This window comes from Caretta caretta, chromosome 9 (genome assembly GCF_965140235.1).
Source record: "Caretta caretta isolate rCarCar2 chromosome 9, rCarCar1.hap1, whole genome shotgun sequence".
Taxonomy (NCBI): domain Eukaryota; kingdom Metazoa; phylum Chordata; order Testudines; family Cheloniidae; genus Caretta; species Caretta caretta.
The window spans coordinates 40,778,567-40,793,127 of NC_134214.1; the positions used below are offsets into that span (position 1 = coordinate 40,778,567).

The following is a 14,561-nucleotide window of genomic DNA, read 5'->3' on the forward strand; positions in this document are numbered from 1 at the left end:
AGAAGTTGGGAATAGGTGACGGAGGATGGATCACTTTATGATTACCTGTTCTGTTCCTTCCTTCTGGATCACGTGGCACTGGCCACTGTCAGAGGACAGGATACTGGGCTGGATGGACCACTGGTCTAACCCAGTATGGCCGTTCTTAGGTTATCATGTAAATGGATTAACACAGACTTATTGATTACAGTTTAAATACCAACATTGTTCGTTGTTTCAACGTTACAAAAAAATCCAGTTCCAGTAAGATATCTAACCATTATATCTATAGAAAATAGCAGATAGTTGTCTGATTAGTGACTATGGTAAAGAACCACACAATTGCTTTCATCTAACATTGAACAAAGGAACTTTATTTAGTAGAATTTGGATAACAGTATTCTTCCTAAAAAGAAAAGGAGTACTTGTGGCACCTTAGAGACTAACAAATTTATTTGAGCATAAGCTTTCGTGAGCTACAGCTCACTTCATTGGATGTAGCTCACGAAAGCTTATGCTCAAATAAATTTGTTAGTCTCTAAGGTGCCACAAGTACTCCTTTTCTTTTTGCGAATACAGACTAACATGGCTGCTACTCTGAAACCTGTCAGTATTCTTCCTGAAACTTCTTTGTATCTGATTCATGGTAGATTTTCTACCTAAAACTTTCCCCATTCTGTTCCTTTCTAATATCCTGCCAGAGTTTTAAAGAAAAATACACATTTTCAAACCTTATGCCCAAACTAGAATTTAACATCACTTCTGTTATTAATCACAAATGGGAGGGGGAAAAAATCTATCATTTCCCCCTTGCAAAATAAATAAATAAATAAATAAATAAAAATGCCTCTTGAATCTCCAAAAGCTAAACTGACTTTCTGTGAGCCAAAAGTCACAGATGTTCCCTACCCAGCTGCCCAGCTCTCCAACTTTGCCCGATAACTTCCGCAATATAGTCATGCACGTTCTATAAAAACTTCAGTGGCATAACTGGAAATCAAGGGACAGCACAAAATAAATGCAAATAAGAAAAATGGACTGAGTCTATTTTTCACATTCATATTTAAACAAACAAAAATCTTTAAAAAACAATTTCTGAAGCTCCAGGAGAATTTCTACATGAATACTTCAGAAAAAAACAAGGCAACTTGATGTGGTAGGTCCAGCTTGCTGCAGCATATACAGGTCCCAACATATAGGGTCTGCTTGTGCACAATTCTCCATGTATGGAACACCCATTGACTTCCATAGAGCTATTTGGAGAGTTTGCAGGAGCTGATCCATACTGTGTTTTTCCTCCATTGTTTCCCATTTAATTTCCATGGGAGTTTTACCTCTGACTTCAATGGGACCAAAGTTAAACCAACACTGGTTGCTTTTGAAAATCCTGCCCTGTAATAAAATTACACGAATATTTATATCCCTGAAAAAAAAAAGCGGGGGGCGGGGGTCAGTCTCAAAAGGCAGCACACAAACATCCATAGAAATATCTCCTGATCACTGAAATTAAATGCAAAGAGGGGTATTTCTGAATGCAGCTCAATGCCTCTTCAAGGGTCATAGCAGGTTTACAACGGCACAATGCAATATTATAGAAATCAGTTGGCATAAAAAGAGTTTTCAGGCTCATGTAGCACAATTGGTCTTGCGCAGCACAAAATTTAATCCATTTGTCAAGACTGGCTGTTAACTGGGATAGTACAATTACATTAAAAATACCTTAAATTGGGATTTCAAAGGACATTTTTGTGCTGGCAAAGGCTGCTTTGAAGCAAGATGCTACATATAATGGATCAAAATAGCATTCAGAGTGAGAAAGAAAAATGGTAAATAAACTGTGTCAGATAAGATATTAGAGGGTTAGAATGTAGTAGACTAGGGGTGCTTTGGATGCCGCAGAGGCTGTTTGAGGCCTGGGATGTGTCACAGGATTAGCATGATTCATCTATCATTTTTCTCCTGCTGGCTGTGTAGGATGCAAGTTAGGTGTTTTCTAATTTTCTGTCTGTGGGAGGCTTATTAAGGATGTATGCACAGTGCTCTACAGGCCTGCATACCAATTGGTGAAGAAGTAGTTATGTGCTTACGAATTGAAACTCTTTTGTGCATGATTAATTAAAGTCACTAACTTTTTTTTTTAAACTGGCAATGAAAGGTGCCAGATTTACACACACACAGAGAGAGACACACACAGACACAGAAACTCACACAAACACACAGACACTCATGTAATGGGCAGTGCAAGTTTATGCCACACTATTCCATCAATACACCCCAGCATTCTAGGGTTCAGAGTATAGTTCAGTCATAGTCCTCTCTGCTGACTCTGTCAATAAAGATCCCTTTTATGATTTTCATGTTATGGTCACTTGTCCTCTAGGAAGTAGTCTCAGTCTATTTCCTAATTTCATATAGAACAGCCATCATATAATAACAACTTTCAGCTACTACTGACAAAACTAATTCAAACTATTACCCTGGATATGAAAGGCTATATATCCGATTCTAACCCCTTAATTTTGCCCTATGATAACACAGCATGCATAGCTGCATATCTTGGAAAATCAGCTAAAGCACTATCATACACACGCACAGTTGCTTACTTTCCAAAGTAAATAGAAATGCAGTGTATTAAAGGACAAGCACTATCAACTGTAAGCTCCTATTCTACATCGTCAATGAGTCAGTTGCATGTAAATGGAGGCCTACTCAACACCATGTGCACGTGTGTAGAGGCAGACAGATAGAACACATTATATTCGGATTCACTTGAATAACCTACTCTCTTACTATGAACAATCACTGTTTTCTGTATGATAAAACTAACCTTGAGGCTGTTTTAGTACAATTTGTGCTTTACACTCAGTTTGGATTATTCAGAGCAGCTTATCTTGACTTTGAAAAGAAACTATTTTCTGCATCTTTATCCATTTTTGCCAATTTAGCATGACTGCATCATGCTCCTAGATCCTGCAGTGCAGCCATTTTTGCAGGGACTCAATGAAGATTTTGCCAGGGGGCTCCAGGACCAGATTCAATATGAGCGAAATAGCAAGAGACAGAAAATAATTAGAGTTTGAATTAAAAATTCTTGTGTCCCTGGCTGAAAGGTCAAAATAAGATTACAGCTTTAGATGTTGATTTAGGGGGAAAATGTCTTGGCTTTGATTAAGTCTTGCATACTAGTATGAAAAATGTAATATCCATGGTGCACAGAGTGTGAAATATATTGTGCATTGGCCTGTTTAATGCCTTGTCCTCCACTATTACCAAAAGGCTTTGAAACTATGGCTTATTATACAAATCATTATTTGGACTCAGTGCTGTATGGGTCAGAGGAAGTCAGGAAGGAGCAGTAGTATAAAGTAGATTGAGATAGAAGGGAACTCTTCCCACACCAGCCAAGGAGGATGGGGATCCCTATCTCTTCATATAGCTGAGGAGGAGGAGCTGTAACCTTGCTCCCCCTTAATGCTGCCCCACCACAGGGGAGGTACTATATGGGTGAGAGGAGCATTTATCTCCTTGCAGATCTCCATGGCCAACTGTAGTGTTGGCGACAGAGTTGGTATTAGCAGTTTTGGGAAACAATTTTTTGCCACCCCTTCTCTAAATTAACTAACTCTTGTTCACTATGGACTCACCACTATATCAGGGCCAGCACAAAGTTTTTGAGGAGGGTTAGAGAGCTGATCTTTTGAGGGTATATGTCAAGCTTAGTTAAATTATTTTACATAAGAAGAGGGATGAGTGTGTGAGTAAGAGAGGATTTAGCCCTTTCCAAACCCCAGTTCCCTGCACTCACCCCTCATTTTCCTACATTCCTTCTCCACCAATATAGTCTCAACAAAGCAGATTAACAATGTATCCTAACACCTGCAATAACCACTTACAACACACTTACTGACAGGTTAATGCTGAACTGCAGAGAAAGGGGTTGTTATAAACATAGCTTTGAAAGGAATATTGGTTAAGCATTCATGAAACATGTACCTTGATATGAATGTAGGTATTTGTGTGGTGGAGGAGGCCTAAGGATGTCCTCCTCAGCTATGCCACACATTCAAGACGATTTCTTTCCCTTTGGACTCCTGATGTTGATTTCATCATCAGATTGTTTCTTGTGCTAGTTGTGACAATCTAAGCAATATAAGTGTCTGCAGACTTTTGGGATTTAGAGTCTCTGGGTGTGCTATCTCATGTGTGTTGTATCAACCAGGCAAGGTACTAACAAGCTTCAACAGGACTTTATTTTCAAAGTGTAAACCTCTTTACCAAGCTGCTGCTGCACCCTCTGAAGCTCTCTCCCAGCCTCTCAACTCCTCCCCCCTCCTTCCTGTTTCCTGTCCTTTCAGACTCCCAACAGCCAGTGCCCCAATTCTAATAATTACAAGCAACATCTAAACACCACATTCCCGCCTCTCTTAAGAAACTCTCCCAATTAAATAAACATTATTGTTCTAACCACAGAAACAAATATGAAACAAGACACTATACTGTTGGCAGAAATATTACACTGAAAATACTGTAGATACTACATAACAGTCTCTGGTCCAGACAGGTGGTCGTCTGGGTCTGACAGGCCGTCTCTCAAGCCCCAGTTCCAGTGCAATGTCTTGTTGTGTTGGTACTACGGTGAAGTCATCCAATGCAGACTGGGTGTTGGCATAATCTCCCCTTGGTGCACAGGCAGGTGCAAGGTAAGAAGCATTCCATACCCGCCCATTAGAAAGTCGATAGGTGTAAGTTGTGGTTCTAGAAGTAAGCGTTCTCTTACATGAAGCATGGTTGTTTTCTCAATGAGCTCTTCTCTAATCATCTCATCTGCCATATTCCCAAAGTCACAAATTACAATCAGACTCCTCAGGGAAGCAATATACTGCATTATAGTTTCCCCTGGTTTCTGCTCATGCTGGCGAAATCTGCAGCGATTAGCTACTACATTCACTTTTGACACAAAAAAATTCTTTAACGCAGTGAGAGCAGTCTCATATTTATCATCTGGAAGGGGAAAAGTGTAAAATATACGCTGCCGTTCTGCTCCAAGGCAGTGGATTAGCAGAGCATGCTTTCTTACTTCAGAAATCTCTGTAGCACTGATTGCAAGCAGATAAGTCTCAAACATATAGATCCAAGTTGTAAAAGCAATTGGAGGCTCACTGGGTTTTGCAGAAAGGATGCAGGTGGGTTCAGAGGCAGAAGATCCATCCTCGTCGCCAAAAGGTTGTATCAACCAGGCAAGGTACTAACAAGCTTCAACAGGACTATATTTTCAAAGTATGAACCTCTTTACCAAGCTGCTGCTGCACCCTCTGTAGCTCTCTCCCAGCCTCTCAACTCTCCCCCCTTCCTGTTTCCTGTCCTTTCAGAATTCCAACAACCAGTGCTCCCAATTCTAATAATTACAAGCAACATCTAAACACCACAATGTGCTGTATCCATGTTTGAAAGGAATCCATTTACCTACTGAGATCAAGGGATATAGCTAAATTTTGGGCCTTTAGATGACTGGGTAGTAGAACTTCCTTCGAATCTCCTTAAACCCCACTGCAGGGATGCAATCCAGCCACTAACAAAGGCTATCCTGACAGAGTTTGTAACCTCCTTGAACATAAGCCATTTTGACAATCTATAATGGCAGTAGTTCTGTTGATGGAAATATATATGACACAGCCATAAGGAAGCAGAAATTATAAGACCTTTGGGGAGGGAACTTTCAAAGGCTTAAAAATTGTAGCCTATAACTCTAATATTAAGCACCTAACCTCCCCAAAATAACTGCAACTGCATGACACACATTAGACACATATGGAGTTTCTAAGACATATGATGTGATAGATAAATAAAACCTCTTATAGACCTTTTTCAAATGAGAAAAGGATTCATTTCAAACTCTTGGATCTCCAAAAACCCATCTCTGATTAACTTCAATGTTTCAGAGAAGTATTTATCTCTTGGCAGGAGACTAAGCTTCAGAAATATCAGGTGGAAAGGAGTTTTTCTGAGGAAAAGGAAGAAAGTTACTTGCAAACTCTACAGTAGAGCTGTAAACACAATCACCTACTGTGCTTTAAGAAACAATCTTACATTGGCAGGAAGAGAGACTAGAAAATTTAACTGGTTTTACATTTCTAGGGTGAAATTCTGGTTTCACTGAAGTCAATGAGAGTTTTCCTATTGATTTAAAGAAGATCAGGATTTCACCCCAAATATCTATTCCAACTATGACAAGTTGGCCCTTTGAAGGGCACTTGGTTAAAAAACCTTGTGTAGAGAAAGTTTACTGAGACTGTAGGCAGCACCAGTGGCCCCTGGGAACTTGAGGGATATCTACTAGAACTTCATTAACAGCAGATCACTGGTTACAAATACTCTGGGGGATACTCCACTGGCTCAGCTATACCCAAAGGGAATTTAAAAAGTTCAAATTCTACAATAACCAGCCTCACCAATTATTCCCAAATAACTCAACTAAAGAACAACTCTACACTCATTCGCCAATAACCTCACAAGTTGAAGAGGAAAAATATTAAGGAAAAACTTTTCAGATTCCTTTCCAAGAGATCATTATTTGTAGAGCCCAATTTTCATATTTGGGTGCCTAAAGTTAGGATCTTAAATATGGATTTAAACTTCCATATAGCCATTTTAGGCAACTAAGTGCCAATTTAGATGCCATTTCTCATAAATATAAAGGGAAGGGGTTAAGAAGCTCTGATACAGTACTATAAAATCTTCTTACCTGTAAAGGGTTAAGAAGCTCAAGTAACCTGGCTGGCACCTGACCAAAATGACCAATAAGGGGACAAGATACTTTCAAATCTGGGGTTGGGGAAAGGCTTTGTCTGTCTGTCTGTGTGATGCCTCTGCCAGGGACAGATCAAGAAAGCAAGCAATCCAACTCCTATAGAGTTAGTAAAAGTAATCTAGCTAGAAAATGCGTTAGATTTTCTTTTGTTTTTGGCTTGTGAAATTCGCTGTGCTGGAGAGAATGTATATCCCTCTTTTTGTGTGTCTTTTTGTAACTTAAGGTTTTGCCTAGAGGGATCTCTATGTTTTGAATCTGACTGCCTGTGAGATTATCTTCCATTCTAATCTTACAGAGTGTTTCTTTTATCTTCTTTTGCTCTTTTAATAACGTTCTGTTTTTTAAGAATCTGATGGGGCTTTTAGGGTCCTAAAAACACAAGGCTGGTCTGTGCTCATCTTGTTTATTCTCAAGCCTCCCCAGGAAAGGGGGTGTAAGGCTTGGGGGGATATTTTGGGGGAAGACATCTCCAGGTGGTCTCTTCCCTGATTCTTTGTTAAATGGCTTGGTGGTCGCAGCATACTGAATCCCAGATATGAGGAATTTTGTGTCTTGGGGAAGTTTTAACCTAAGCTGGTAGAAATAAGCTTAGGGGGTCTTTCATGTGGGTCCCCACATCGGTACCCCAGAGTTCAGAGTGGGGAAGGAACCCTGACACCATTATATGGACTATGGTGATAAATCAGCTCCTAATATATACTAAAGTTTGAAAATTGGGCTCTATAATTAACTATGAGAAAAGAAATGATTTAAAAAGCTCTGGCAAATGCCTCACAAATGTCCTTTTAAACTTCTGTACAGGAAATTTACAAAAACAAAAAAATAAATGGTTTGATTTTGCACATTGAAATGAAGGAAACACCTATGCTTCACAATAAACTATAGTTGCCAGAAGATAGGGAAGCTGCTACCTATGGGGCATCTGTCGCTCAGTTGCTTAGGAAATGTTGCAGCTATGCTAACAGTGTGTGCATATGAGATACACACTGTTTTTCTTGAAAGTTATCTGAACCTTATCTTCTGGGTCATTACTAAGGGGCTCACTTGGAAACTATACTGGCAGCTGCAATCAATTTCAGAGATGATTAAAGTGGGGATTAAAAAGAATCAGTGGTAGTCTGTATTCATTTTTTTAATGTTTCTTATGAATAACAAGGGTCCCTTCAGTTTAAAGTCCTACAGTCTTAACTATTAGTGTTTTGGCACATATACAGCTAAGAGGTTAAATGTGCTCTGCAGGTACAGGCCCAACGTTATGACACTTTCAGGTCAGTGGAGGACTATAGGGTGAATGTTTAGCACCATGTGCAAAAATTTAGCTTTGTGACTCTTCCATTAACTTTAATGGAAGGTATAGGGTAAATACATACCATACTGAAAAGAACCCCATCAACCTATGAATAGATTTAGCAGCCTGCCCACAGCTGCTCACAGCTAACTTTGCAGCTCCTACTGTGTGGAGGTCTCCCCATGTATTATAACTGCAGGCTGCATCATATTCGAAAAGGAGGAAACACTACAAGAAGAGTAGCCATATAATATCTGACATGGCAACCTGTGCTGTGCCTTTACCCGAGGATGGAATTTGGGACTCAGTTATGTCTTCCTGCTATAGATATAAATGAAGTATAAGAAATTATATTCAAGATGAAAACAAGCTGCCTTCTGTGATCTTTGCCTCAGAACATCAAACATCTTGTGGGCTAAACAGGGAACCCTAAGAATCTGGTATCATGAATTCTATTGCTCCACAGTACTCGTGAAAAATAATCCATGCTCCTGAGGTCACTGGACTCCTCTCAGCTCAAACAAGCACCAAATTGTTGTCAGAGTCACGCAGTAATTTATGCCCAATAAAGTACCCACCCACTGTTTACTTTCAATTAACAGATGCTCTGTGCTGGGCCCACTGCATCAACCTCTGGTTTTTCTTCTTGAACCGTGTACATGCCATGAAGTCTGCAGATTTCCACATTACAGCATGCTCCAGGTTGTGAGAATCTGGTTAATAATCTGAAACAGCCAGGTTCCATCACACTAGCACTTAAACTATTCATTTCAAAGACTGAGAGGTCATGTACTAGATCCTGGCCTAACTAAACTCAGAGGGCCAGATTTTCAAAGATATTCAGGTGCCTTAAAAAAGCAGAAAGGCACCTACTGGGATTTTCACCATACATCTGATGAAGTGAGCTGTAGCTCACGAAAGCTCATGCTCAAATAAATTGGTTAGTCTCTAAGGTGCCACAAGTACTCCTTTTCTTTTTGTGAATACAGACTAACACGGCTGTTCCTCTGAAACCTGTCACCTTAGTAGATTAGGCACTTACATTCCATTGGAATTATCTTTGAAAAGCTTTCCCAGAGTTTCAGTCTGGTTGGGTTCAGGAAAAATTTGCAGACGGTGCTGGAAGGCCAGAGGGAATAGCAACAGAGAGTGCATTTACATGAGAAGTGACCTTTCCTAGTTGCCAAAGCCTCCTGCAGTATGACTGGGACAACAGTAACTAAGGGTCACAAAAACCTAGTCGCTCTAACCATAACAAACTTTATGTACACTTTACACTTAGCCTGTTGTTTCAGCATGGAAGAGCACTAGAAAATATATTGTGAGTATTATCCTACACTAGCAGAGAAAAGAAAAATGAACTAATTGATCTAATAAATCTTTTCTATCATTGAATGGTTTTTAAGTAATAGGGTCCCAGTCCCCTACATAAAAATTTTCAGTCCATCTTCAATGTTGGTCAATGCCTGATACTATATGATAATATGGAGGGCATATTTTAAGTATAAAAGTGGTTCTCTAGTGACAATCAGGCCAATATTATTTCACTAAATATGGAAATATAATATGCCAATTACTGGTTTGGATTCCCTTCTAATGGTATCTGCTCCTGCAGAGATTCCTTCAACTGAGTGAAGCTCTTCATCTCTCACCAGAGATATAACTCAGAGCATGGCCATGTTAATCTCAAACTGTCTCTAAGGGCTCATTCATTTGTCTCTAGATGAAATCTTCAGGAATCTTCAAGATACACACCAAAGAACTATAGCTAAATAGCTGGGATGACGTTTAAACTTCAGTTAAAGATGTGAGACCAGTCTGCTCGTGTAAACTGTCATAGCTCCATTGACTTCACAGAGAATTTGGCTCACAGCCTCAGGCCCTCATTCACCCCTTACTGGACACTGGATAGCAGTTGTATTTATCAAGTTTTGACACAGACACTCTGATTTGGCTCTATGTATTGTTCTGAAACAGTAGCATATCATACCTAAAATCCAAAAGGAAAGGTGTACCAAAGCAACTGGGAGGTGAGCAGCACTCTGCACGAGACAGAGGGAGGAAATGTTAGTATCAAAATATAAACCCGGAGAATGTATGTTGCCTGCTAATCATCATCTATATTAATCACAAGCAAAAATATGACTAGACACGAAAAAAAGAAAAGAATCCAGAGTCCAGTTAAAGATATACATTGGTTTTGAACGTAAGAGGGAAAATATAATTGTAAAGCTGTTGCCATTTCTATATTTCCAAGTGTGTCTAATTTTTAGCCTCATATCTGAAAAAGTGTGGAAATGACAGAGAGAAAGCACGTGAAGGAAAAAAATCACAGACTGTAGTAGAGATGAAAAAGTTCTGTCAGGCTGTTAGACATCTCCCTATCAATGGAGTATTGTCCCCTACTTCACATTTTCCAGTGCTTTGTCATGGCTAAGTTACTGGAATTTCATGCTAGTTTACTTATTCAAAGACACTGTTTCTCCCTCTTCAAAAGAAAAAAAAAAATAACCCTGCTTCAAAATCACAAGGTGATTTTAATTCAGCTTTCCAGCTCAAAATGGTACACATACGTTTTGAATAAATATCTCTAAAATGTTGAATGCTTATCAAAACTTATCTTTTACTGTAGCAATTCAGTTTCCTGGCATTGATTTATAAATATTTCTATTGCACTCAACACAATAGTATCAAACTAAATCATTTTTACAAGACCTTTAAGGTTCACCATTCATTAGTGTAAATTCATCCTTTGAGGCATTTTAAGGCTTCTTCATTTCAAGTATACCGGAACTAACCCTCATCTGGATACCAGAAGTGAAAAACAAGTGCTATGTCCATTAAATGGGTTCCTGTTACATATATTTGACAATCAGGATTCAAGGCAACCTTCTGGTCCATTTTAACAGGAAAGTAAGGGATTAAACAATTAGCATAATGCTGTACCTGTATGTGAACTTTACATTTTGTGCTCAAAAATATGTCACAAAAACTTGGTTTAAGCAAATATTAGTCTGTAAAAATGTGTCTTTGCATCATCCTTATCGTGACTAGAATTAATAATTCTCTGGAAAGCAACCTTCGGTTACTTAATATTTTCTCCATAAAGTGTTCTTCGTAATCAAGCAAAATTAAATATAACAGCAACTGAATGTAGGAGTCTACAGACTAGGAAGGACAAGTCAACACACACCATCAAGTACTTGTCTCCACATCAGCAAAGTCCTTATTGGAAAGGTCTAAATCAGTTCTATTGTGCAAATAAAACAGGCTTCTGATGGTGAACGGAGGACTTTTTAGGAACTACATGTAATGTGATGCCCCTGCGTGGTTGTCATCAATGGGAATCAAACCCAGGAGCTCTGGATCTAAAATTACAAGCCTCTATCGCAACGAGATAAAAACAGTTAGCTCAAAGCCTGCAGCAAACTCTTCAACGTTGATGAGTGGAACAGAGAGCCATCCCTCGTAAGTATAGGTTATATACAGATAACAAAAGGAGCCCAAGTACCTGATCCAGCTTCCAGTGGAACTCTGCTGGGCGAAATGTATCAGCCTGGTCAAAATCTTTACGCAGCAGAAACACAAGACGACAGTTGTGCACATAAAGTGCATAATGGTGCCGATTCATTTCTGAAAATATATAACAAATAAAGAGGCTTAGACCACTGAAGTGTCATAATTGCTTTGTCTAGCTGAATTTGCCTCAAATAAAAATTCTGCCTGTATAAGCAATATACACTTCAAACAAACCAACAAACATAACATTCTATTTTATTTCAGAATTGTACCTCCTCATGAGTTTAGTGAAAGCTGCAGGTGCTTACCATCATCGAGGATTAGGTCCTATCCATTTAGTTTATGGATTAATTAGGTCAGCAGTTTTCCAATTAATATTTAATCTGATTTCAATTAACACTTAAAACTAATTTCCCAAATCTAAATCATGAAAAATTAAAAACTAATTTTCCCCATTTTGTCAACCACTCTCCACAAAATCCTCAGATGAATTTTGAGAAATGCAAAAGTATTGCGGAAACTTTCACTGAGCTCAGTTACCACCCAACTAAGGAATGTGTAAAACTTTCAGAGACACAATACTCAAGATTTATGGCTTCCTTTCAAAATATATTAACTGATGGGAAGAAAAACTCCACTCATGCCACCGTGATCTCTGCCAAAAAGATTTAAAATAAATAGACTCACCTGTCTTGTCAGAGTTGCAAAGAATGGTTTCTTTTTCAGCTCTCAGTCCTGGACTAGGTCCATGTTTCATCCACATAGTGATAGTGAATTGATCAGTTAAATTCTTTGGTACTATTCCATCAGGAATTTTGGCTCCTTGTTTTCCATCAAATTTAAAAATCATGTCATTGTTGTCTATCAGAAGCCCAGCTGTCCAGTTAGTTGCTGGACTAGGAGTGGGTAATAAGTCAATGGCACCTGAGGATGCTCCTGCAGATGACATATAATGAAGAGGTAGTGATGAGAAAGCTATTCCATTAAATTCATTATAGGCCAGATTCTGACACCTTTGCTCCTGTTTAGCAACATCTTACTCCACAAATGGTCCCATTGACTTCACAGTCGGAATACCTTTATACAGTATCAACACACAGTGTATAGAAAGGTGTATTATGTTTTAGAGGTTTTGTTTTTGATGTTGTGGTTTTTTTTAAATTGGTGCTATTAATGAAATCTCTTCCCTCCTCCCCCCGCCCCCGATATATTGGTCACACTGAGTACAACTTTACAAGTACTGGGGGAGATGAATGTCTTAGAATGGTCTCGTTATCTTAAATAGCTTTAACATTATCTTATGTTTCACATCTGGCATTTCAGAAACTACAAGAAGCAAATACTCTGTCCCAATGGAAAGCTCAAAATCTCCCCTTCCTGCTGGTGTGTGTACATAGTTCATGGTGATGTGTTGTGATACAAGGTTTTATAAGCATGCGTTTGAGACGACTGCATGAATTTCCTTCCATCAACACATCATAGAAATTCACAATGATAGTAGAATGTTAGTAATGCTATCTCTAGAAAACAGGTAAAGATTCATATAACTGCAGGATGACCAGATGTCCCATTTTTAAAGGGACAGTCCCACGTTTAAGCCCTCCTGCAGGTGTCCTGACTTTTTCTTAAAAATGGGCAAATTGCCCTGTATTTTTTGTCTCCCCCGCATCAGTAGTGGTGGGTCCTACTGCTGGCCAGATCCTGCTCACCAGCCACCTGCGGTGAGTCGGGGGGTCCAGTGGCCAATGATGGGGGTGGGGATATAAGGCTGGTAGCGGGGTGAAGATGCAGTGCACAGGGCCAGCCACTCCCCCCGAAGCATGCCAGCTCTTGGCCTGCAGGGCCCCGCCCCCCATCCCCTTTCTGGCTGGCACTGGCTGCGAGCTGCGGTGGTTGGTGAATGCAGGCAGGCGCCAGGCGGTGGCCGGTAACATGTTGCCTCTGCTGCCCACCCATTGGCCCTTTACGTGCTTCCCCTCTCACTGTCCTTTCTCTACTTTGCCTCTTTGCCCCCACCCCTTCCACTCAGCCCCACTACTCCAACATATCCCACCCCCCAGCGGCGTGCATCCCGCTCCCAGCACTGTGCGGAGAACCAGCCCCTGGTTGAAGCGCTGAGCTCACCAACAGCCTGGCTGGCAGGCTCCTTCCTTCCCCCACTGCCTCTGGCTGGGCCGGTGCCCTGGGAAAGCCCAAGACCCTCTGGGCCAGGGCACTGAGCAAGAGGAGCGGAGCCATGCATGTGCCAAAGCCCACACAGCGCTGGCAAGGGGAAACCTCCCTGCCCCTCAGTTAAGCTCTGGAGTGGATGGGGGGTGGGGGGGGGGAGAGAAGCGATTTCCAGCCTGTTCATGCCCATAACCTGCAGGATCCACAGCAGCCCCTGGGCCAGGGCTTAGCACCCTCCTCACCCCTTCCCCTGCCCTGAGTCCTGCCCCCAAGGGGCAAAGGGCTGCTCCATCCCCTGCTGAGCCACCTTTCTGGCCGGGTTTGCCAAAGCCCCTGAAGTCAGGTTCCCTGGGCCCCTGTGCATAATGCATCCTTAGGGCTTAACCCCTTCCTGCCCGAGCTGTAGCCGGGGGCGGCTAGGTTATGTTGGTGGCCAGCAGCAACCTGGAGGGGTTAGCTGCCTTTTGACACTATGTGTGCAGGAAGGGACAAACTGCTTCCAGCCACATGGGAGTGGTGGGGGGAGGTGGGGAAGAGATGAGCTCTGCAAGGACACAGGCCAGGTCATCCCTTCCCCTCCCCCACATCCTCCTTCCCTGCAGCTGGAAGCAGCTCCCATCCTTTCCCTCCCTCACAGTGAGAAAAAGCTGCTGCTGGCCACATTCTGGTGGCAGAAATCTGGAGGGGAGGGCATGTGACTGCATGTGTCCCCCGCCCCGTGTTGTCTCAGGACGGCGCCCCGTGTTGTCTCAGACAGCATCGGGCAGGGAGGTGTGTGAGAGGTGTGCGGGAGCGTGT

General features: G+C 41.1%; 1 protein-coding gene across 2 annotated transcripts in view; it reads right to left on the reverse strand.

Moving 5' to 3' along the window:
• CLSTN2 (calsyntenin 2) overlaps positions 1 to 14,561 on the reverse strand; it is a 694,230-nt gene that overhangs the window by 87,355 nt on the left and 592,314 nt on the right. For both annotated transcript variants that reach the window (XM_048863731.2, XM_075132232.1), the window contains 2 exons: positions 12,282 to 12,530; positions 11,587 to 11,708 (listed from right to left, as the gene is read on the reverse strand). In XM_048863731.2, the coding sequence (XP_048719688.2) occupies positions 11,587 to 11,708; positions 12,282 to 12,530 (371 nt within the window). The remainder of the gene's footprint in view (positions 1 to 11,586; positions 11,709 to 12,281; positions 12,531 to 14,561) is intronic.